This window comes from Lactuca sativa, chromosome 9, assembly GCF_002870075.4.
Source record: "Lactuca sativa cultivar Salinas chromosome 9, Lsat_Salinas_v11, whole genome shotgun sequence".
Taxonomy (NCBI): Eukaryota; Viridiplantae; Streptophyta; class Magnoliopsida; order Asterales; family Asteraceae; genus Lactuca; species Lactuca sativa.
This window is the reverse complement of record NC_056631.2, coordinates 93,756,641-93,780,864: the sequence shown is the minus strand read 5'-3', so window position 1 is coordinate 93,780,864 and position 24,224 is coordinate 93,756,641. Positions and strand designations below refer to the sequence as shown.

The following is a 24,224-nucleotide window of genomic DNA, read 5'->3' as shown; positions in this document are numbered from 1 at the left end:
CGTCTTCCTTTATGATAGGGCCTTCCTTGATACGCATTGCGTGTCGTGAACGTGCGTCGTAAATGCGCGTCGTCTCTCTTTATGACATGGCCTTCCTTGACGCGCATTTGCGCGTCGTCTGAGCCTTTTACGACGCGCAATGAGCGTCGTAAAAGGCTGTTTTTCTAGTAGTGAAAGAATCTCAAATCTGTTTTTAGCAAGAAAAATGGCAAGAAAGTGGGAGAATCCAGCATCTCTTCATTGGCGGATGAAGACCTAAAGAAGGAAGACACTAAATACGAAACAAAATTTGAAGAAGGAAGCAATTTAGAAGACGAACTAGCTAACCCCATGGCTAACATTGATGAAGTTCCCATGGGCGAATGGAAGAAAAGGATGTGAGACGATACTGACCCAGGACTCGTGCAGCCCGCGATTCCTGCAACTGCCGCTTTTGAACTTAAATGCCACATAGACGCCCAAGTGAAGGAAATCCCATTCTATGGGAAAGATCACGAGGACGCATACAAGCACCTAGACGAGGTCAACGATATAGCCGACTACTTCAATGTCCCTAATGTGGCTCACGATACCATTTTGCTTTGTATGTTACCGGCCACATTCAAGGGAGTTGCGAAAGATTGGTTGAAATCAGTCCCTCCCGGATCCATCACCACTAGGGCGAAAATGCGTGAAGAGTTTATTGATCAATTCCTCCCCCCCACCCCCCTTCTAAGATATCAAAGTTGAAGAAAGCCATAGCAAAGTTTGAGCAACAAGTTGGAGAGTCACTATACGAGGCGTGGGAGAGATACAAAGGCTTACTAAGGAATTGCCCACATCATGATTTGAACAACCAACAAGAAATCTCCATTTTCTATGATGGAGTAAACGTGACAACAAGGCAACTCCTTGACTCGCAAGGACCGCTCACAAAGAAGGCACCCCCAGTGATAAAACAACTAATTGAAGAATTCTCTAAGCACTCTAGAGAATATTATAACCCAAGGAATGACCCAAATAAGGGGTGGCGAGCTCAGTTACTGAAAGCATGGTAGCTATGATGGCTAAGCTGGAGAGTTTGGATCGAAGAATGACTAAGATGGACCAATCCATCCACGCTATCCGGGTGGGATGTGATAAATATAACGGGCCTCACCTTACTAGAGATTGTGATTTGGACGAGAACGGGAACAAGAAAGCACAAGTATGCTACTCAAGCGGTGATAGATATGATGAAGATTGGCGAAAACTTAAGAATGGATCCCATATGATGAGTACAAAAAGGCGAAGAAGGAAAAGTTTAAGCCAAAGGAAAGGGGTTTTTATCAAAAGGAAGAACCAGTGCAAGAAAGAAAACCAGATTTTGAAGACATGCTCACAAGATTTGCAGCTACATCCGAAAAGAGACACAATGATACCGATGCTGCAATAAAAGAGCAACGAGATATGTTAAGGGAACACCAAGGCATGATTATAGAGCACCACACTATGATGATGGATCAACTAGCTCTATTAAGGAATCAACAAGCCTCCATTCATAACATTGAAAATCAACTAGGTCAGCTTGCACAACAAATCAATCAAGGAGCACCGGGTGAACTTCCTAGCAATACCCAAAAGAATCCAAGAATGGCGCATGTGAATGCTATAACAACTGGTTCTGAGAGAACTTTTACTCCTTTGACCCCTATAAATATGGATACCAAAAAAGTGCAAGAAAAAGAGGCAGAAAAGTCGAAATCGGCAGATCTTGACTCGACTCGTCGAGTTCTAGACAAGGACTCGACGAGTCCAAGGTCTAATGACAAAAACAGTTGTCCTTTAAAACCTTACCGACCCCCTTTGCCATTTTCGAGTCGAGCCATATCTGGTGAACAGATTCAGGAGTATAGAAAAATTTATGGAGCATATAAAGGCCCTCCAAGTGAATATTCTGTTTATTGAAACGATACTTCGAACGCCAAAATATGCAAGCTTGCTTAAAAGTCTCTTTACAACCAGAAAAGATATGGCAGAAGTGGCTGAAATAGTGTTGAATGAGCTACCAGAGAAGAGGGGCGATCCGGGAAGCATCACCATACCTTGTCAATTTGGAAATATAATTGCCACTCGTGCATTGACTGATTCGGGGGCAAGTATAAATCTTATGCCATATTCTTTTTTCAAAAAGCTAAACTTGTCGGACCCAAAGCGTATACAAATGACAATCCATCTAGCCGATAAAACAATAATACATTCAATAGGAGTGTGCAAAGATCTTCTCATCAAGGTGGATAAACTAGTGTTCCCTGTTGATTTCGTAGTACTAGACATGGAAGAGGACCTTAAAGTCCCAATCATTCTTGGGAGACCATTCTTGAATACCGCTTGTGTCATAGTCAATGTGCGCAAATCTATACTAACACTAAGGGTGGGGAATGATTCGGTGGTTTTTAAAGCTGAGCAAGAAAATAAGCATGTAGAGTCAAAAGAAGATAAAGTTTCCTCAATAGGTTTGAATGATGAATTGTTAGAAAGAGAGCTTGCGCTTTTACAAGAAGAGAATCCAAATCAATTTATATTATCTTTGGACGAGAGTTTTGATACTGAAAGAGACCTAAAGGAGATAGAGAGGTTGCTAGAGGAAGCTGATTACCAAGAAACAACCAAAATTGTTGAAAGCTCACCGACTCGCCGAGTAGCACCCACTGACTCGATGAGTCTAGACGAGAAGTCACGATCAAATGGAGATGTTGGCCTACAAACCATGAGTACCCTTTCTGGACTTGACATGCACTTTTTTCCTGATAAATTGGAAAATCTACTTTAGGAACGTGAAGTTGTTAAAGATTTGAGCAACTTTGAAAATGCACACTTGACATGTCTTGATACAATTGTGCAATATGATGAAACAGCTAAAGATGTTAAAAGGGAAAGCTTGGTAGATAAAGAGAACACTAAGGCTTGGAATAATGATATGCAGAACTCATCCATTGAGTCACACATGGCTGATCAAGGAATAATGTTAACCACAATCAAAAGAACCAAGCCTCGAGCCCGAGTTTCTACTACTTATGAAGTGTCCACTTTTAAACCACCAGGTTCTTTAGTATGTGATGAAAGCGAGGTAGAATCCGTGACATTGAGTTATGATAAAGTAATGACTGAAAAGGAAATCGAGGTAAATAAAGGAGGAATGGAAACAATGGTTCATAGGGAAGGAGTAAAGAAGAAGAAGCGTGGTAAAAGGATAAAGCGTGAATCTGAAGAAAATGCCACAAGGAGAAGGAAAGAAGAACTGAAAAGGGCATATAAGAGGAAAATACATGCTTACAAAATAAAGTATAAACCACTAAGGACTAAGCAGAAATTCCTGATGAAGGACAACGTAGAAACGTAGAGCGGGAAGGAGTCCAACTAAAGACTCCTTAAAAAGAAGCGCTTAACGGGAGGCAACCCATCAATGGAGTTTGCTTTCTCTTACCTTTCTTTTTAGTTTTATTTTGTGTTTTTGTGTTGTTTCTTAGGATTTATCTATCTAAATCTTCTTATTTGTCTCAAATGATTGCTTGAGGACAAGCAAGGCCTGAGTGTGGGGTGTGGTGAATTTATTTTTAAGAGAGAAAAGTTTTTGGAAAAATTTTGAAACATATTAAAAGACTCGACGAGTCCATATGTAAATACTGAAGAAAATTCGTGACCTGACTCGTCGATTCGGTGTACTGACTTGACGAGTCGAATTAATTTACTGAAAAAATATATTTTTACAATATTTAAATTAGGGTTTTAACCATAAAAGTTAAACAAACTCATTCTCACAGCCGACACACGCCTTCACTCGATGTGCCATTTCCTCTCAAGCTTTCATCTTCAGTTTCTTGTGATTTCTTCCAATTCTCATAAAAAGGTAACATCTTTTACTTCTAATCTTGTTAAAGTTCCAATCTTTGGTAGAATAATGACCTTAATTTGTGGAAAAACTCGATCTTGAAAAAAGACATAATTTTTAGGGTTCTAAATTTTTACACATTTAAAGTGTTTTTATTGAGAATGGTTATGAATTAGTAATTAGAATACCTTCCTAGACAAACCCCTGAGATTAATTTGAAGATTACATGACCAATTATACTTCGAATCATAGCAGGACTCAAGCAGTTCATCAGACTTGCCGAGTCTGTTCATGGACTCGACGAGTCCGATCGCATATTGCCTAGATTTTTGGTTTTAATGTTTTTGATGTTTTATGTGTTTTGTGGGTTTGTTGGTTTGTGTTATTTTGCAGAACATGTTTTCCAGAAGAGGTCAAAGCTCAAGGGGTAACCAAGGGGCTTATCCTTGGTTAAGTGTTCCACGAATTAACTCATAATTGACAATGAGAAAATGGAGAAAGAAGTTAGAGGAGATAAAAAAAGAAAGAGATTTATGCTCCGAATGAGATAAATTGGGAGTGGTTTGGTCGAGTCGGATTGGAAGAGGAAGTAATTCCATACTTGGTTAAGACATGTTTACATGATGGGGTAACCATAACATGCGATGAGTGGAACCGACTGTTTAGAATTCAGGAGCCAGTATACCAAGAGTTGTGTGAGGATTTTTTCTCAACTATTAATTTCTATGGAGGTGATGACCATTACAATTTGGGTGTCCTCATGTTTTTCCTTGGCAGGGAATACCGCCAATGTAGCATGGTTGAGCTCCCATGGAGACTGGGCATCTATGACCAACATGTGGTCAATTTAGGAGCTTTTGGTACATTCCTTGGGGCTTGTCACAAAGGATTTTCGGAGGGTATGTCAGGTGCATCTTGGTGGAACAATATTGCTAGTAAAGTTTACATCCCCAAGTCTACTCAGGAAGGGAGAATCTGTTCACCAATCCACCGCCTACTTCATCGCCTCGTCTCTAGCACAATTAACATGGGGAAGGATGATGACAAGGTTCCTAACCTTGATGTCTTCTATCTGTGGAGTATCATTACCCCGAACACATTTTGCAGTCTCCCATACTATTTAGCAAATTATTTGGTCAAGGGAGCAGTTAAGGACAAAAAACCTTGAAGATTAATGGAGGGATGTTCATGACCCGCTTGGCAAGATCATTTGGGGTGCTGGAAAAAGGAGTTGGAAGTAGTTTGACCGAAATACCCACACCTCATTTTAGTGTCACACTTTACAGACGAGAATGAATCATTGAGGATTATGGAGGCGGCAATTTTTCCATACCGGATGAGGATACGGTTATAGCACCCGAGGAGTCGGGAAGGAGGGTGAGGAGACGTCAAGAACAAGCCCACGATGATCCACCGGTAATTCTGTTTGATGTTGAGGTACCAATGGATTGGTACAATGTAGAGATGAGACAATTCCAAGATGACTTGGCAAGAGGGGTGAATTTTGGCAACTAGTCATATGTTCAATTGTTTGATCACTTTCACATTCAACACATTGATGGGGGCAATTAACCGCATATACATACATGGGAGGAAAGAATCAATGCCCGAAGAAGTGGAGAGGGAGGTAGCGGAAGAGGAAATGTCGATGAAGATGATGATGAGGAAGATGAAGATTAGCTTATCCTTTTATTTTTAATTGTTTAGTTGTGTTGAAACAATTTTTATTATGTTTGGTTGTTTTTGGACAAATAGTTTTGAGGATTTATTTTTAGTTTGTTTTCCTTTTTATTACTTGTGTGTTGTTTTTTTTCTTTTCAGAATTTGAATAAGGGTATGCATGCGAGGGTCTAGAGATTGAGAGAATAGTTGGAAGAATCGAGTCTAGGCAAGATAGGGAATAAAGTTTTGAGTCCGAGTATCGAGTCCGGTTATGAAGAAGGTTAAAGACTGTCTAAGTACTGAAGAAAAATGAGCATGAGTGTCATTTTGATGTTACTTCAGCACACAAAAAATTGGATTTAAAGCAGAAGACAAAATTGCAAGAATGGTCCCTGTGGTTAGGTCGAAATTGCCACTTTGGGCCAAACAAGTTTGAACTAGCACTCATGGTCCAAAGGTTTTCATCTTCTTGCCACTTTGGTCCAATTTACTTTAAACTTTTTTGTAATGACAATTTTACCCTTGGATTTTGTTTTTTTTAGTTTTTTATTTACTTAAATACTTTAATAATTAAAAGAAAAATAAAAAAAATACATCTTTCTCTCTCCCTCCCCCCTCTCTCTCTCTCCCTCTCTCTCTCTCCTGTGAAAAAGAAAGTAAAAATCCTCCACCCACTTCTTCTTCTTCCTAAGATTTCTATGCTTCCTCTCACTGCCGACATTTCCCCTTCTCCGACTGATCCATTCTCGATTTGTTCTTAAACATAAACACATATCTGTTTTTACATAAAAACACACTCCATATGAACCGAAATGAAGGTTTCCCCTTCTCCGACTGATCCCTTCTCCAACACCTCTCTCACCATCTCTCTATAGTCTCTCAAGAGCTTAGGCAAACACACACTCACATTACGGTCGTCAACCCCGCTGTTTCTCTTTCTTCATCAGTAAAACAAAGATGCTAAGATGTTGGGGTCATCTCCTATTGTGAAATCGTTGTCTGCCATGGAGGTTTATCTTCGATCTGACTTGGTAGCTGCAGTGATGGTGGTTGTATAAGAAATTGAGTAGGTGATGGTTGGATAAGAAACCCAAAATCAAATTTAGAGTTTTTGGAGTTATGAAGGGTTTTCTAAAGATTTCAAGTTAAGTTCATCAAGACTCCAAAGATTTCAGGTTAGGTTCTAGGGTTTGCTCATCGGTGGTCATTTTTGGAACACAAGAACCAAATTCAAGAGCCAAAATGATAATAATTTTGATTTGCTTCACTATGAACAAGATTTCAGATCTTACATTTTGGGCTTATATTTGTTCATACCAAGAACACTTGAACATAATCATCTTAAGTTTTGGGTTGAGATTTATTTGAGTTTTGTCGAACCTCCCACCTGCAAATCATTATTCCTAAAATGGGAGTTTGAGACCCACTCACTTACCTGCAATTTTTTCTCGCCGGAAATCAAATTCGAGACCCATCAGTAATTTTTTTTTCTTGCCAAAAAATAATATCTCACCGGAGCTAGTTAAATTTTTCAACGTCCGACTGTTGATGGCGTCTGGTGTTGGTGGCGGCACTAATGTGGACCGGTGGTGGTTATGATGCCAGAAAAGGACATTGGAGTTTTAAGGTGTATGAAGAGAGAGAGAGAGAGAGAGAGAGAGAGATTTTCGTTTTTCTTTTTCTTTAAATAATTATAAACGTATTTTAATAAATAAAAAAGATGAAAAAACAAAAAACAAGGGCAAATTGGTCATTAAAATAAAGTTTAAAGTAAATTGGACCAAAGTGGCAAAACCTTTGGACCATGAGTGCTAGCCCAAACCTTTTTGGCCCAAAGTAGCAATTTCGACCTAACAACAGGGACCATTCTTGCAATTTTGTCAAAGCAGAATGCAATATTTTTCTACACAACGATGAATCGCCGAGTGCACATATGGACTCGACAAGTCACAGTGGTATTTCACGATTTCTACCAATTTCCCGCTACAACTCGGCGAGTCACCTTACTAACTCGACGAGTTGCTCCTTATTTCACTTCTCAAGCTGATGATTTGATGATATTTTACGTGGAAATTGGTTGCATTATTCCTGAAGATTTCCGAGAATCTTTCCTGCATTTTTAGAGCTGTCAACCACACGAGATTTGACGCTCGAGATATGGATGAGTTGTTCCCATGTCTAAAGACAATTGAAGATGGAACTTTCGATGTCAACGATCAACCTCACGACTACTATCCCAGGGGAGTTTGTTCTGATTCCCTCTTTATTTTTTGTTTTATCATGCATAACATGCAATGGGGACATTGCATGAATTAAGTGTGGGGTAGTGGGTTGATTACATTAGTAAACTTAGAATCTTAATTTAGGCTCAATTTTAAAAAATTTTGCATAGAAATTTCTAGGGTTAATTAGAAAACTTTGGAAAAAAGCAATTAGGTTCCATGCTAATGTTGTGTTTGATGATTCTATGAGGACCCAAATGCTTAGTTGAGCCTATACACGTTCTAGTGCATTTGTGGCCCCCTTTATTCTAGTGAAATCATGGGACAAAAACACAACCTCGCTTAGTTTGAGGGTCACAATATGTTTAGCATCGTTTACCAGGATGACTACCGATTTAACCAATAAAGGTTGAAGTTGAGCGCCCCTACTTAAGCATGTTGGTTTGGAGTGAAAAAAAGTGAGGTACATGTATAAAAAAAGAGATAGAAATTACAATAAAAAGTTGTTAGAATTTTGGAGCAATCAAAGTATGAAGATCAAAAGATCAGAATTCTGAAGAAATTCAAAAGTTGAAGATACCAAGAATCAAACAAAGAAGGTGGTGAATTCAAATGAATCAAAGATCAAATTATCAAAGAAGTGAAGAATTCCAAAGAGCTCCATAGTGGTATCAAAAAAGTTGTAATTTTCTAGATTATGTATGCTTGGGTTGCTTGATCAAAAATACGTTGAGGTTAAGAAGTTTTCTGAAGATGGATTCGGAGAGATGCATAAAATGAGCGTTGTTCAAATAAGTGGGCACATGTTTATGAGGATTGTGAGTATTTAGAATTAAGGGGGGTCCTTAGAAAAATTTATAGACACAAATGCATGCGTTGCGGTCTTGGCATAATGGCTGGGTTTGATTAAGATTGTTCTATGTGATGCTAGTATGTTTAAAATTCAGTTTTGCTTGGGGGCAAGCAAAAGTCAAGTGTGGGGTATTTTGATATGTGCATATTTAGCTATATATTTTGTGTAGAATCTTAATACTTTTTGGCTAATTTATTGCAATTTATGGACAAAAGGTACTTAATTATGTCTAAGTTGTATTTTCAGCTTAAAAGAAGTGCTTTGAAGCAAAAGGAAGCGGGAATAGCTATAGTAAGCTTGGGAATTTAAGAAAGAAGAAAAGAGACAAAAATCCTGAAGAACTCGACGAGTCGTGTTGAACCTTCGCGAAGCTATAGAAGTCCTTGCCGTACACGGGTTTTTAATGAGTGACTCAGCGGGTCTATCCCTGGACTCGACGAGTCGGCCCTTGTTCCCAGAAATCTATATATAGAGCCTTTGTGATCGAGACTTGATTTCTCTCATGAAACCTTAGAGGCCAAGTGTCAATTGAAGGTGCTGCTGGAGCATGGGAAACTAAGGAATCAACCCTACATTCGATTATAAGGAGAATCAACGCAAAATCAAGTGTACTCTTTACTTAATCTCTTGTTTGAACCATGTGTGAACCAATTGATTTCGTTTTTGAGCTTGTTTCTGTTGTAATCATGAGCTAAAACTCATATATTCTGTTTAGGATAGATGATTTTGTGACTATGGTTTAAATTTGTGGTTGGATTAATTTAAATTGGTGAATTTCATTTTGTTAAGCTTGTTAAAGAACCTTATGTGTTAACTACAACTATTTTCTGTTAATTACAAGTATATTAAGTTGCATGAATATCTCTTAATTGCTTATCTCATATGATTTATGTGAAAACATTGTTATATGCCTAGGAATAGCGAACATGAAACTAGGGTTAACTAGAGAATATGTAAGTTAATATGTGAGCATGTGTGACGAACCATCAACAAGAGGTTAATTGAACGACCAATTCAATTAGCTAACTACAAGTCTTACTTAACCCGAATCAATAAACTAGGGAATTTATTAATTTAATCAACTGATCACTACTTGAATAGATTTGTTTTCTAATGATTAGTAATAGCGAACGTGAACCTAATCACACTAATCGATAGCTAATTCCAATTAATCCATCGCACTTGCCATAAAATCAACCATAGGAACAAATGATTCGAACCTAAACAGAAGTCTCCTTAATTATTGAATTTAGTTGATTTTTGTTTGCTTAGCTGTTAGTTGCTTAGTTAAAGTGTTAGTTAAATTGTTTAAGTTTCTAGTTTTGCAAAACTAGAAAAAACCCTTTCCTTTTTATTATTTGTTTTTAGATAATTCTAGTAGTTATTTTAATTGTCGTTCCCTGTGTTCGATACCCTACTTGCTTAAACTATACCACCTATTGATAGGTTCATTGTCTTTTGTGTGTCTAATTTATATTTAAAAGGTGGGATTAAAATTAGTTCGTTTCACACACATCAGTAGACTACCCTGACTCTCCCACAACTATACATTTTTCTATTCAGTCAAAGTGCAATTTCATTGTTATCCCTCTTTCTCATTCTTCAACACTCTCATCTAATACCCATTCATAAGCAAACAAATCTTTCCCCTGATTTTTAACACAAAATTAGCAACGTACTTTTGGTTATTAGTGTATTGTAGTAGCATTCTATATTCATACCTGTAACTTAGCCTCCTTTTTAAACTTATGTATTTATTTCCGAGATATCTGCCCCGGAAGGTGTAGCAATCTTCCTGAAAGTGTCAATTTTCCAGAATACACATGTCAAACTTGCAAATGTTAGATAGAAATTGCTAGAATCACATTGGAAAATTATTCTGTGAATGAAAACAAAGTGTTGCACTTATAATAGCAAGATTTTGCTGGCTCAGACAATCTTCTCTTCATTAAGTAGCATCCACTTCTTAGGTTTATACTGTGAGCGAGACATATTAGAATAAAAAACCTTATAAAGTAAAAAGAAATGCATAACAAAAGACAGACAACCGCTTAAGCATTTTAGCAAACAGACAGAGGGCAAAAAGTAAGCACACAATACCCGATGAAATAATAACCTAAGCTGGAGAAACAACAATCATAAAACTAAAAATCTCGTACCCTACCAATTAATAACTTAATAAAAAATTGGAAGTATCGATTTGAAGAAAGTTTTTAATTGTATGAAAGAAAGGTGAATCAAGAACAGTGTTCAGAATATTAAGAAAATGTACAATTGGTTGGGGTGTAGAAACAATATTACATCTTCTAAGCTATTGGCTTTTGGAAAAATCCAAATTAAGCCTTCAATAAACCTCAAAATCGACGAATAGAAACAAAAATTCCAAAACTACCAATAGTAATCAAAAAGCAGAAACCAACGCAAAGAAAACAAACAAAACAACTACATACAATAATCAAACTGTCATAGGAAAACTTGAAAGAACCCTAAACCAAGCCAAGCATATGACACAATAGAAACAAAAATTAAACAACAAAAACCTTTAAAAGAATGCGATGAAGAGCAGAGTAGTGGAAAAAAATGGTATGATAACACCCAATTTCGGAGAACGGGAAGAAAAATCTTGATCCAGAAGTCGAGCTGCCTATTGTTGTTTGTCTCTCTCACTGATACTGAAAGTGAGAAACTGCTTTCTTGGACTAAAATTAGATGGAATTCGATAAGGATCGCGAATAATGAAAGGGGAAGAACATGCTAGCAGAAGAGGTGGTCGGAGAAGAAATTAAGAAGAAACCATTTCGGGGATGTAGTGGAGAAAATTAGTATCAGGAAAGAAGATTTCAAGGCATGTGAAACGGTGATTGTAGAGCGACCTCTGAAATCCCATTCGAAATTGGTCCTGCTGCTTTGGATCTTATCTGTAAATCCTACTCATGAAGTCCATAAATACGTTGATAACATTCAGGGTTCGAGAAAGACAGGGAGGAAGCAATTGAAAGAAAAGAGAGAATTTTGAAAAGACTCCATGCTTGAAGTGTCAAATATAATACCTGGAGTGTCGACTATGATATGACTCCGTTTCTCGGTATTGGTCTGCACCTAGGTCGATGTCGGCAGAGAGAAGGGAAGCAATTGGAGGTGGTAACGGGTTCGTTTGATGTTGAAGATCGATGAGTTGGTGGGTGGGAGGGAGGAGAATATACAAATAAGTGGTAGGCGAGGTTTTAGGGTTGTTGGGAGAGTACAACCAATCGACACCAATCCAATCTCTATTGGTTTAGATCGGCGGTGGAAAGAACACGTATCCACCAAAAATATACAAAATGGCAAAATATGACCTCTAAAAGAAAAGACACAGAATTATAAGCACACCTATAAATAGAGGACCACTTTTGCCAAAAAGGCTGGATGTTTACTATTCCCAACAATGATCATATATATATATATATATATATATATATATATATATATATATATATATATATATATATATATATATATATATATATATATATATATATATATATATATATTGAAGAATAAATTATAAGTTTCATTCTGTTAGAACTCAAACCTTTTATATAAAATTTAAAAAAAAAAAAAAAAAAAAGGAGACGGTGGACTGTATACACAACTAATTAATAAACGCTTAACAATGTAAGCTTGGAATGTAGTCACTCTAATTAAGATTCATCTAGAACTATATAAGTGCATGTGTGGTGATGTAATGCTTTGATGTTTAAAACTTCTTCCCTGAAGGTTTGACAACAATGCAACAATACATCATTATGAGATAAGCTCTCAAAGGTTGCAAAAAGCACATGTAATTGAGAGAATATATACATCATATTCAAGCCATGGAATAGGCTAACTGAACAATCAAGAGTACCTCAAAAGTCAGATGTTTGACCCTGTAAAACCCTGACATCTGAAGAATATGAATAAAGTTAGCAGCATATGCAAAGCATGGTAAAATCAAATATTAATTAGAATGACAAGGTGGAATTTCTCATTTTCTGGTTCCACAAAAGGCATAACGAGGCTTACTGAAAATCACACTTGACAAAAAAAAACGCAACACTTTATAAAATGACCAATACACATGGCACAAATGAAACGGTGGTTTAATTAGTGGTCGATAACAATACACATTAGAAATTATAACTATTTCTTTGGTTTTCTTTTTAGTAAAGAGGACGGTACTTATGTTAATTTTATTCATGATAAGTACTGAAATTTATCGATCCGTTTATGCTCACACTCTTAACATTTTAAAAAAAAGACAAATACTTCAACTAAGTTTCGATAAAGAGCGACGGCTCCAGTGGCTGTTGATTCTCATGTGGAAAGCAATAAGTTGGCTATGCAAGTTGAAGATTGAAGCTCTCATGATCACAGTGGTCGTTATCATCTTCGCTCGTTATTAGTTTCATCATTGAATCAAGTTCTGATGCATGCAGGATCATGCTATTTTGATCACTAAATGGTGGCAGTATATCCGGTGAAAAGCCAAGCTCATTCAATAGTTGTGTAGGGTCAAAGCCAAGCTCATCGTCATCCCTCGGGCAATGGTTGATAGGTGGCATGAGTGATTCTGGTGAAAAGGTAGGTTGAACACTCAAGTTCTCATGATGGTAGTTGCCGTTATATTGATCAGACAATGGCTCTATAGGGTTAAAACCAAGCTCTTCAGCCCTCGGGCAATGGTTTAAAGGTGGCATGATTGAAGAAATCTGAATATTAGGAACAGTAGTTGGGTAGATTCGGTTATGTTCTTGATTCTGTTTGTAGTAGTAGTTATAATCTTCACTCAATGGCAGCTTCATCATGGAATATGGGTTTGATGCTTGCATGATCGACTTATTCTGTTCATCACCCGATGTTGGCTCATGTCGCTCTAGTTTCTCTGGTGAAAAATAAGGTGGAAGAGTGAAGTTCTCCTGAGGGTAGCAGTCATTATTTTCATCACCTATGAGCTCTTCATGGTCAAGGCTAAGGTCATGGTAATCCCCTCCGCAAAGGTTTGAAGATGGCATCATGGAAGAACTGTCTGCATTAACCTCAGCAGTAGGGTGGATTGTGTAATTGTCTTGATTATGAATCTTGGAGATGTCCTTGAGCGATTCAACTTTGTTTTTAACATCATTGATTTTACTCTCCAACTTTAATGCAAGTTCTCGTAATTCCACTTCCTTATAGTTGTTTAGGAAATCAAACCACGTAGGGTATTTGGCTTCCAAGTTCTTCTTCTTGGCCATAGCGAGTTCTTCTTCAACCTTCATCGTCTTCTCTTTAAAGAAATCTGCTAAAGTATAATACCGAATTTTCCCCGCATCCATAATGCGATTTCGTTTGTAAAGTTCCGTCAGACTGGTGAATTTATGAGGATCAGGAGGGAAGATCTCTGGTTCTTGATGATCAGTACGGATGACCATGGATACATTCACGTCACAGAGGGTTGAGAGTTCGAGGGCTTTCTTGATGATGCCATTTTTTCTTGTTTGGAATGTGAGATTGCGTTTCTTGCTGTTGTTGATGTGTTCCATGGGTACCTTCCACCGACCCATGTCTTCGAATCTGTCAATAACAATACCATATACACATCAAATTAGACCAATGATTGAACCATATAAGCCATTGATTATAAGAACTGTTTTCAAAAAGAGATTTAGCGAGAGTGCGAGAAATTACGAGTAACTAAAACCTTAATTAATTAAGAGGATATGTAAATAGTTTCACCAAGGAAATCCTATGGATGTGAAAGATAAGAAATTTAGAATGAGCTCCACTTATATATATAGTAGAGTAGCATGCCAACTACGATCAGTTACATGTCCCACACTAATTCCGTATTTCTCACGCATCAGATTGTTTTAAAGTATATTGACTAATATTTGATGTTTTTTAAATTTAAATTATCAAAACAATTAGTATATTATTTTCTTTAAAAGGATAGTACATTGTAAATGTGACGAATTAATTTGGTCAAATAAATGATTTTGATTAATAACGGGGAATATCACTAAAATATTTTTTTCTAAAGTTGTTTCACAATATAGCTAGCCATGATATCGAAAATAGTCAAAATAGCTACAGTTATCTCCAAACCACGTTTGTGAAAATCGACGTGAAATGTGATTTTGAAAAATCAAAAGGACGTTTTTAATCTTTCCAAACATTTGTATGATTTATGGAGTAAAATTTTTAGTATGTTATTTGTTTGATTTCACTTGCAATTTTCTACAACTTTTTTTTTAAGATAACATGAGTTCTAACATTACAAGTGAATATTTTAATTTTGTTTGTGTCGGTGGTTCATAACAGTCATAAAATGAGAATTGATATCGGTTAGACCATTTGTATAAAATTTGGTGTTGTAATTCTCGTAAATATTAATTTAGTGGATTTATACAAATTGGTCAAGGAGAGAACAAATTTAGACAACAAACATAATATCAATGTTTCCTTCCAACACCCTACATTGAAATATATTATATAGATGGTTGATGAAGGTGATGTGAAACATTTAAAACAAATTCAGCATGTTTCAATTCTTGTACATCTGTACTAAGGGTTAATGATACAATGGATGAGAAACAACATTTGCTATATAATGCCATAAATCGATATGTTGTTGGTGGAAACCGATCTATCAACGGAAGAGTGTCTAGTAGTAGATTAGGAAAAATCTTTGAACGAAAGAGGTAGCTAATCTCAAGTGGGTCGGCATATCGCTCCAAATGATCCTAGAATGGTGGTGGATATGTTGCATATGGAACACCAATACAACACCAATTCAATCCACAATTGTTTATGAAAACCGACAGACATATCGACAAATTTGGTATACCGATCCTAGATATTATGTACCATATCAAATATCTATAGCACTATACCAAACGTTGTTAGGACCATTTCTAATGTTGTTTGTACCATATCAAATGTCGGTAGCTTCACATCAAATGCAATATAACGAAAAATTGATTATGTCGAACCACTAAATTATCAAAACTTTGGTGATGCTAATAATTCTACATGTAACGATAATGATAATTGTGGTATGTGTCACACTAAAGGTGGTGATGATGATAATAGGGATATATACAGTAAAGTCTCAATATTTTCATCGATTTGACAAGAAAGTCTTAAACTTTATTTTTTTGACAGTAAAGTCCAAATTACCGGCAATTTTTGACACTTTTACTCTTTTCCCCTGGTTAGCCGGTAATTAGGACTTTTTTGTCAACAAAATAAAGTTTAGGACTTTCTTGTCAAATCGTCAATTAGGACTTTACTGTAAAAAAAAATAAACTTTAGAACTTTTTTGTCAAATCGTTCAAAATATTGGGACTTTAGTGAATATATAATTTTTTTTGTTAGAAATTTAATGGTATGATACTCTTTAAGCATAAGAGTTATTGAAACATTCTCTAATCAACTAGATCCTATTGAAATCCTTTACGTTTGCTTCTTGTTAAATCGTTTTTTTAATCTCAACAAACCGACATTGAAAAAAATTGAGATAATCAAGAAAGAAAGAAAGAACAAGGGTTGTGTTGGCTTTTTGCAGTCTCAAAAACGGAGAAATTAGAAACCTAAAAAAACGAAATTGCCCTAGCTTTATACAAACACAAACAACACATGCCTAGTCAAAAGGGTGTGAATGTGGAGAAGGGAAAGAAGGGCAATTTTGTTTTTTTCGGTTTCTTATTTCTCCATTTTTGAGACTGCAAAAAGCCAACACAACCCTGGTTCTTTCTTTCTTTCTTGATTATCTCAATTTTTTTCAATGTCGGTTTGTTGAGATTAAAAAAACGATTTAACAAGAAGCAAACGTAAAGGATTTCAATAGGATCTAGCTGATTAGAGAATGTTTCAATAACTCTTATGCTTAAAGAGTATCATACCATTAAATTTCTAACAAAAAAAATATATTCACTAAAGTCCCAATATTTTGAACGATTTAACAAAAAAGTCCTAAAGTTTATTTTTTTGACAGTAAAGTCCTAATTGACGATTTGACAAGAAAGTCCTAAACTTTATTTTGTTGACAAAAAAGTCCTAATTACCGGCTAACCGGGGAAAAAGGGTAAAAGTGTCAAAAACTGCCTGTAATTTGGACTTTACTGTCAAAAAAATAAAGTTTAGGACTTTCTTGTCAAATCGATGAAAATATTAGGACTTTACTGTATATATCCCATGATAATATTAAAAATGATTGTCCCACAGATGAAATTGTTTAAAGAAAATTTATTGTTTTGAAAAGTGGACGGAACCAACGGGTTTAAATGGGAACCGGTCAGGTTATCGATTTTCTATAGCCTAAAATTCGTTTGAAAATGAAACGCCAAAAACCAGCCCGTTCACTCTAAAATCGGTTCAACCAAACCGGCGAAAACTTAAAAAACCGGTTAAGTGATTAGAAAAACTTTAAAAAAAAAAAAAATTAATACTGTTAGAGCCTCATTATTTTAGTAGGCATCCGGGGACCACAAGCTTCCGTTGCGAGGATTATCACATTACTTGTTCTAAACGCATCTCATCCTCTTCCAATTTATAAAAATTTGGGTGCCTCCAACTTTAGTTTAGCGGGCGAAATGGAATGCTTTCAATTAGATATTTCCAACCAAATTTATAATAATCTTAGGCGAATATCCATGCCTTACATATGGTAAAATTGTATGTTTAAAATTTGGCAAGTACATATTGGAAGTATTTAGGTTATTTGTAACATTCCAAAAATTTTATGGTAAAAATTTGATTTTTAATTCAACCATTAAAACGTCATTTAGTATTACCAATCATTCAAAAGTATATTAACATAAAACATTTATCAGAGCACAATCCCAAAATGATAGAGTTGCGGAAACATGGGTGGATGCAGTGCATTCACGTCGGGCCCTCCTCTTTTGTATCGGATGAACTTGAAACTATAAACAACAAACCGTAAGCACGAAGCTTAATGAGTTTCCCCTAAAATACCACATACCAAACAAACATACAGTTAAGCATATATCGGTGCATGCATTCCCCTTCGGTCTCTTTCAACTGGATACTGTCAAACATATATTAGTGCTTGCATTCCCCTTCGGTCTATTTCAACCGACTACTGTCAAGTATATCTGGGTGCTTGCATTCCCCTTCGGCCTATTTCAATCCGCTATTATAACATCCGTAAAATTTTCACAAAAATTTAAACTTTTCAAAACCAACCCAAATGTATAAAATTATCCAAACCAAAATAGTTCACAATTTGTTTTCAAAATAAATCAATATCACATACCAAACAAACATACAGTTAAGCATATCTGGGTGCATGCATTCCCCTTCGGTCTCTTTCAACTGGATACTGTCAAACATATATTGGTGCTTGCATTCCCCTTAGGTCTATTTCAACCGACTACTGTCAAGTATATCTGGGTGCTTGCATTCCCCTTCGGCCTATTTCAATCGGCTACTATAACATCCGTAAAATTTTCACAAAAATTTAAACTTTTCAAAACCAACCCAAATGTATAAAATTATCCAAACCAAAATAGTTCATAATTTGTTTTCAAAATAAATCAATATCAGAATCATTCCAAGAACCAAAATCACAATCGAGGAAGTGTACGGTCATGCCTTCACCTTTCCGCGGTCATCTGAAGTACCTGAAACCAAAATCAATAAATGTAAGCTCGAAGGCTTAGTGAGTTACCCCCAAAATACCAACCATACAACCAACAAATATCATATAGATACAAACAGTATACATAATGAGCCTTCAGCATGACTGGACCGCCCGCATGCCTAAAGCCTATCTGGACCGCTCCCGAGACTTCGGCATCACTGGACCGCCTGCAGGCCTACAGCCTATCCGGACCGCTCGCTGGACCTTCGGCATGACTGGACCGCCCGCAGGCCTAAAGTCTATCTGAACTGCCCCGGGTATGTTGTCATCACCGCACAAAGCAAGACCCTGCCTCTACCCAACCCAAGCACATATGGCGACACACACACACACACACACATATATATATATATATATATATATATATATATATATATATATATATATATATATATATATATATAACACATAATCAATCAATAAACACAGATCATAACAATGTAAACACAGCTAACTACCAGGGTACCAATCTAGCAGATCACGAATGTATAACAACATACTAAATCCAGGATAAGAATCCCAAGGGACTGACCTAGTTTCGTAGACCCTGTCAGTATAGTGAGGAGAACTCACCTCTCAAGTGTTGCACGGAAGATAGACTCAAACTCTCAAACCAAAGCCACGAACTCCACCACCTATAATTACCATAAAGCTATTTCCATAAATCTCCAATTCATCCAAATTACCTTCTAAGATCAAACTAGTCAATCTTTGGTCAAATTCAAAGCCAACGGTCCAGGTCAAAAGTCTATGTTGACCCAACTCGTCGAGTGTATAACTCGACTCGCCGAGTTCCTTGGAACTCACTGAACTCTAAAAGCCTCGGGTGAACTCGTTAGGTTTCTCGAAAACTCACTGAGTACTAGCATATCCAAACGGCCTTCAACACCCCCATTCGACTCGTCGAGTCATCCTGCTGACCCATCGAGTTCCTTCAGGGATCTTAAGGCAATATTCATCGGAATCACCGAGTTGGCCATGCAACTCGTCGAGTCTATCCAATCCTTAATCCATACAGATGCTTTAGGCCAACCAAACGTTCCAGAAGGTAGATATGAGTTCCTAGGGTATGATTTCGACGTAAAGTTGAAACCTTTACGTACTTGCATGGCTTTAAGGTCGAGATCAAGCTAATGGGAAAAGTTATCTTGAATGAAAAAGCTCAAGGTGGCCAAATATCCTTACTTTATGGTCATGGGGACCAAGGGAGATCCAAGCTCTTCTTCCTACAACCCAACTTCCAAGCTTGAAAAATACACAAAATGGTGACAAACGGCGATCTAGGGTTTCTAGGCTCAAGGAGGAGTGTATAAGAGGTTAAGGGAGGCTAATAACCCTTTAAATAAGGTCCAAAGCCCCAGAAATTAGGGTTTCATCCCCCAACTCATACTCGCCGAGTCTTATCTTGGACTCTACGAGTAGGTCACATAAACACGTGGCCCATCCCGCTACTACTCGACGAGTCAGGGCATCCAACTCGTCGAGTAGACCTTGAAATTAAAAGAATTAATGCCATCAAATTAATACTTGAGAATCGTGGCGTTACAGCTACTATTAAGCATATATAGGTACTTGAATTCCCTTTCGGTCTATTTCGATCAGATACAGGGTCTATTTCACCCCTACCACTACCACATAATACCATAACAAAAGAATCACAGATTTATCAAACAATATAATCATAACATATGTTTATCACAAAGACCATCATTGCACTACAAGCATGAACTAGTGGGTCGACATTCGTGCCTTCGACCCACAAATACAATGAAGGAAACTCATCTCACGCTGCTAAATATCTTAGATAAATGCTCGGAATTTCGATCCGAAGAATCCCCATGCTAATATCATCAAATAATACCCGATTAATAATTGATCCACAACCCATAGTTGGAATCCTAGTCTGATTTTCCAACACTCAGGGTAAAAGTCCATTTTACACCTTTCCTTACTTGGCCCAAAATCCGAGGCGCAAACCAATAACACCTACCTAATATGACCCAACTTCCTAAATGGGCCCAAAACCCATCATGGGCCTAATCCAAGAAGGCCCAAATTCCTCAAAGACACCCTAAGCTCCAAATGGGCCTAGGCACAAGAAGGCCCAAAGATAGAAAACTAGGGCCTAACAAGGCCCGAAAGCCCAAAATCACATCTCACGTCATGACCAGCCCTTGGTCACGTCGTGAGAGCTCACTCGATCAGATCCTAACTCATCCTGACTCAACCTAGCCAACTCAGTCAAGGAATAACACATGAGCTAACCTCACGACATGAGCAGCCTATCCTCACGTCGTGAGGCTCAACAAGCTCATAAAAAACGGGACCAAACTCTCCTCACGTCGTTGGACTTTGTGTCTCACATCATGAGAATAGTCTGAGGCTAAAAATCCAACTTTTAAGTCCTTAATCCATTAAGCCTTGAACTCCAACTTTCCAGAGGGTCATATAATTCCTTAATACTCAAGAAAGTCGATGCTTTTAAGACATATATGTCCAATACATGTCTAGATCTCATTAAGTCCAAAGTTGAAGAAAAAGGCATCAAACTTCATGCAAGGTTCCAAAACTAAACCTTTTTCTAGATCTGAACTCCAAGACATCCCTAAGGCCCTCATAACTCATAAAGTTGCTAACTTTATGGTTTCTATTCACTCAACATGCTCAATCAAGAAGAAAAGTTGGACAAAACATAGATATAGCCTTATATAACCATAAATATAGAAGATTTAGCACTTATAATGGTCCAGGAGCAATGTATGGTGATGATTATGATGATGATTCCTTGCAAGATTCAACACAAGACCACCTTCTTCTTCTTCTTTCCTCCTTCCAATCCAAGAAAAGCTCCAAAACCACCAGAGATCAAGCATGGATGGGCACTAGGGTTTTTCTGAGGTGAAAGAGGGTTTCAGGCTGATAAGAAACCCTACAATGGGGTTAGAGATGCTTAAATACGAAGGAAACCTGAAAAGATAATGGTCTTGGGCTGCACCGCTCATCACGTCATGAGCTCTTATTGTTCACGTCGTGAGCTCAGTACCGGACAAAATCTTCATGCAAACCATATCACGTCGTGAACCGCTATGTCTCACGTCGTGAGGATCCTTTTTCTCCAAAATCCAACATTTTGGCTCCTTGAAACCCTAATTCGATTCCTCCAGGAGAAACGGATGTTACATTATTAATTCTAACCTTTAAACAATAATTTTACGATAATTTTATGGAAAATTGTAATGATTTTAAACTATGTTATAACATTGTTTTAAAAGTATATCATTTAGTGTTCACTACTCGCACCTGGCATGTCAATTAAATTAAGTATAATTCTCGATTTCATGTTACTTTTAACGTTATGATAAACTAATTTAGAAATTACTTATTTGATATTTTTTTGTAACGTAACAAAATGTAATTTAGAAGGTTATGTTATTTTTAACTAAGATTATTGTTAATGGTTATGATTTAAAAACTATTTATTTGTAAAGAAATTCCGTTATTATAAAAAAATTACATTTGGATATTTTTAGTTAATTTGACATGTCGATTTAGTTTTATATTTAAAATATTTAAATGTTTTAAACTATTCTAAAAAATAAATTTTAAATACTTTTATGTTTATTTGATATTTTGATTTATATTTTGGATTTAACATGATATTAAAATGAACATTTTATATATTTATATTGATAATTGAAAATTCTACAACTATTATGACCATATTTCACATTTATTAACACATGTAAATTACAGTGTGTATATATATATATATATATATATATATATATATATATATATATATATATATATATATATATATATTAATTAGAATGAAATATGAAGGTCAAGGTGTATCAAATACATGTGGTTAAAGAAAATCTAACACATAAAAATATGATGTTGAAATTGAATGGCCGATTGTGGTGAGCAATCACACACAAATGCCATCTTTTGTGAGGATGGATATACGAGACTGTCCTAACTAGGAATATACATCTTCTCAATCTCACATCTAAAATTCGTCTCATCTAATAAAGGTGTTAGAAATGTACGGTGACAAAGAAGCTTTTCGGCCGATACTAGCATTAAAAGGTACAGAGGAGGCATTTCAATACAAAACTATCATATATACCAAAAATAGATTGAGGAAAATTATGTAGATACAAATTGTCGATGGTATGTTTTGGATGTAAAACTATATGACTATAGCATGTTCTAGATTTGCAAAGTTGTGGACAAAAAGACATGTTATAATCGAATCAAATCCATAACCAAGCAAACTCTTTTTTGGGACTTTGTTTCATGATTGTTAGGTAATTGTAACGTGTTATTTTTCACCTAATTTTTTATTTTAAAAAATACTTTTTAGACATAATACGTTACCGGAAATCTTAATTTATAATTATTTCAAAAACATTGTCAATGTTATGTTATAATCAAAAAACAACCCACGTCAAAGTTATGTTTGCAAAACCTACAATAAATGAAATCTCAAACAACATGTCAAAGATGGTATCGACTACTAAAGAACTATCAAGAACATGACTACCCAAAAGACTACATCCTCACTAAGAGAATCAATCAAGCTCCTTGAGCCAATACAAGACAAAAGTAACAAGAAAAGAACAAGTGTTAGCATACACTAAAAATTCAATCAAATGTAGAATGTTAACAAAATATGCATTTCCCAAAACGGCCCTATTGAACAACATGCAACATGTAATCAATTTCACACATTTCATAGCAACACATACATCAGATAAACACCCCTATAAGATATCAATATCATTCTTCATTTAGGTTTTCATTAACAACTATGCATCACTATTTATCCTTGTAATTATTCATCACTTGCATCACTATAATATTATTAAATATCAAGGTTCTAAATTGTGTGGAGTGTGGCTTAGCAGCAAGGTCAAGCCTCAAGGCTTGGTGAGGCATTGCAAGCCATGGTATTTCTCAAGGCAGAAAGTTTTATATATATTAACAAAATCACATAATTATAGAATTATATCAAATATATCGAGTTTTTAGAAGTGATATAATGCAATGCCCCATTTTCGCCTTGTAGTATAAACGACTGATTACATAAAATAGACTTTTTGGCATAGGACTATTTAGAATAGATAGATAGCCTTGATAAAAGTAGCGGTATTCGTAAAAGCGAACTCGTACATATAAAGAACACCTTAATCTGACTTCATATGAAGAAGTTATGACATTTAGAAGTTTCAACACAGCAGTGTACAACAAAGAAAAAAAATAGAAATCGATCGATTGTTTGAAAAAACAATCTAAACAATAGTTGTAGATATCATCAATATGATTATGCCGATATAAAGACAGTCGAGAACAAAATTCATATAAGAGAATTATGATTTTTATATGGGCTTTAACAGTCGACAAAGTCTAAATGAAAGTTGCAGATCTCATTAATAGCTACGCGTGGATATAAAGAACATCGGAAACGGAGTTCGTATGAAGAAGATACGAATTTTTTAAGATTTGGAAATTCGTATGTGGGCGCAAGAGGCCCGACGCGCACACCTTCTAGAAGGGGCCACGCAGCACCACACAAAAGTAGACACATGGAATGTAATAAAGGGACCCTTGCCAACAAAGTTCATGTGTGGCATGCATCCAATATGTGCACACACAAACTTCGACTATAAATAGATCTATTTTGTTTTATTAGCTTCTCACCCCTTCTTCATCCCCCGAAACTCTTTGGAGACCTCTCTCACCTCGAATCCTTTATTTATGAGTTTTAGAGCTTATTAGAAATCCCCTAGAGTAGCTAGGAGCCCGACAGAAAGAAGTGTTCGACATCAGGGTCCTGCCTGCGACTTTTCGACTTTTTCGCTAGAACTCTCTATAAGTACATCTACACTTACTGTGCTTTTATGATAGCTTATCTTCGTTATTAGGAACCTAGCAATGCTAGATTAATCATCATTTCTAAGT

General features: G+C 36.3%; 1 protein-coding gene and 1 non-coding gene across 3 annotated transcripts; both read right to left on the bottom strand.

Annotated features, from left to right (window-relative positions):
* Window positions 1-722: 722 nt before the first annotated feature.
* LOC111885236 (small nucleolar RNA R71) lies at window positions 723-829 on the bottom strand. Its single transcript, XR_002848056.1, has one exon. It is a non-coding gene; the product is annotated as a small nucleolar RNA R71 (small nucleolar RNA).
* Window positions 830-12,745: 11,916 nt separating this feature from the next.
* LOC111885202 (floral homeotic protein AGAMOUS) lies at window positions 12,746-14,353 on the bottom strand. Of its 2 annotated transcripts, none has more exons than XM_042898260.2 (2): window positions 14,279-14,353; window positions 12,746-14,164 (listed from the first exon to the last, which is right to left on the bottom strand). In XM_042898260.2, exon 2 carries the CDS (start codon window positions 14,152-14,154, stop codon window positions 12,949-12,951), a length of 1,206 nt encoding a protein of 401 aa, XP_042754194.1. In that variant the 5' UTR covers window positions 14,155-14,164; window positions 14,279-14,353; the 3' UTR covers window positions 12,746-12,948. The 2 variants fall into 2 exon arrangements, with proteins under 2 accessions (XP_042754194.1, XP_023737249.1); XM_023881481.3 differs by having other exon boundaries at window positions 14,292-14,340.
* Window positions 14,354-24,224: the final 9,871 nt, after the last annotated feature.

Bases quoted from the DNA above. Each gene is read 5' to 3' on its own strand.
- LOC111885202 (XM_042898260.2), bottom strand. From the start codon at position 14,154: ATGGGTCGGTGGAAGGTACCCATGGAACACATCAACAACAGCAAGAAA.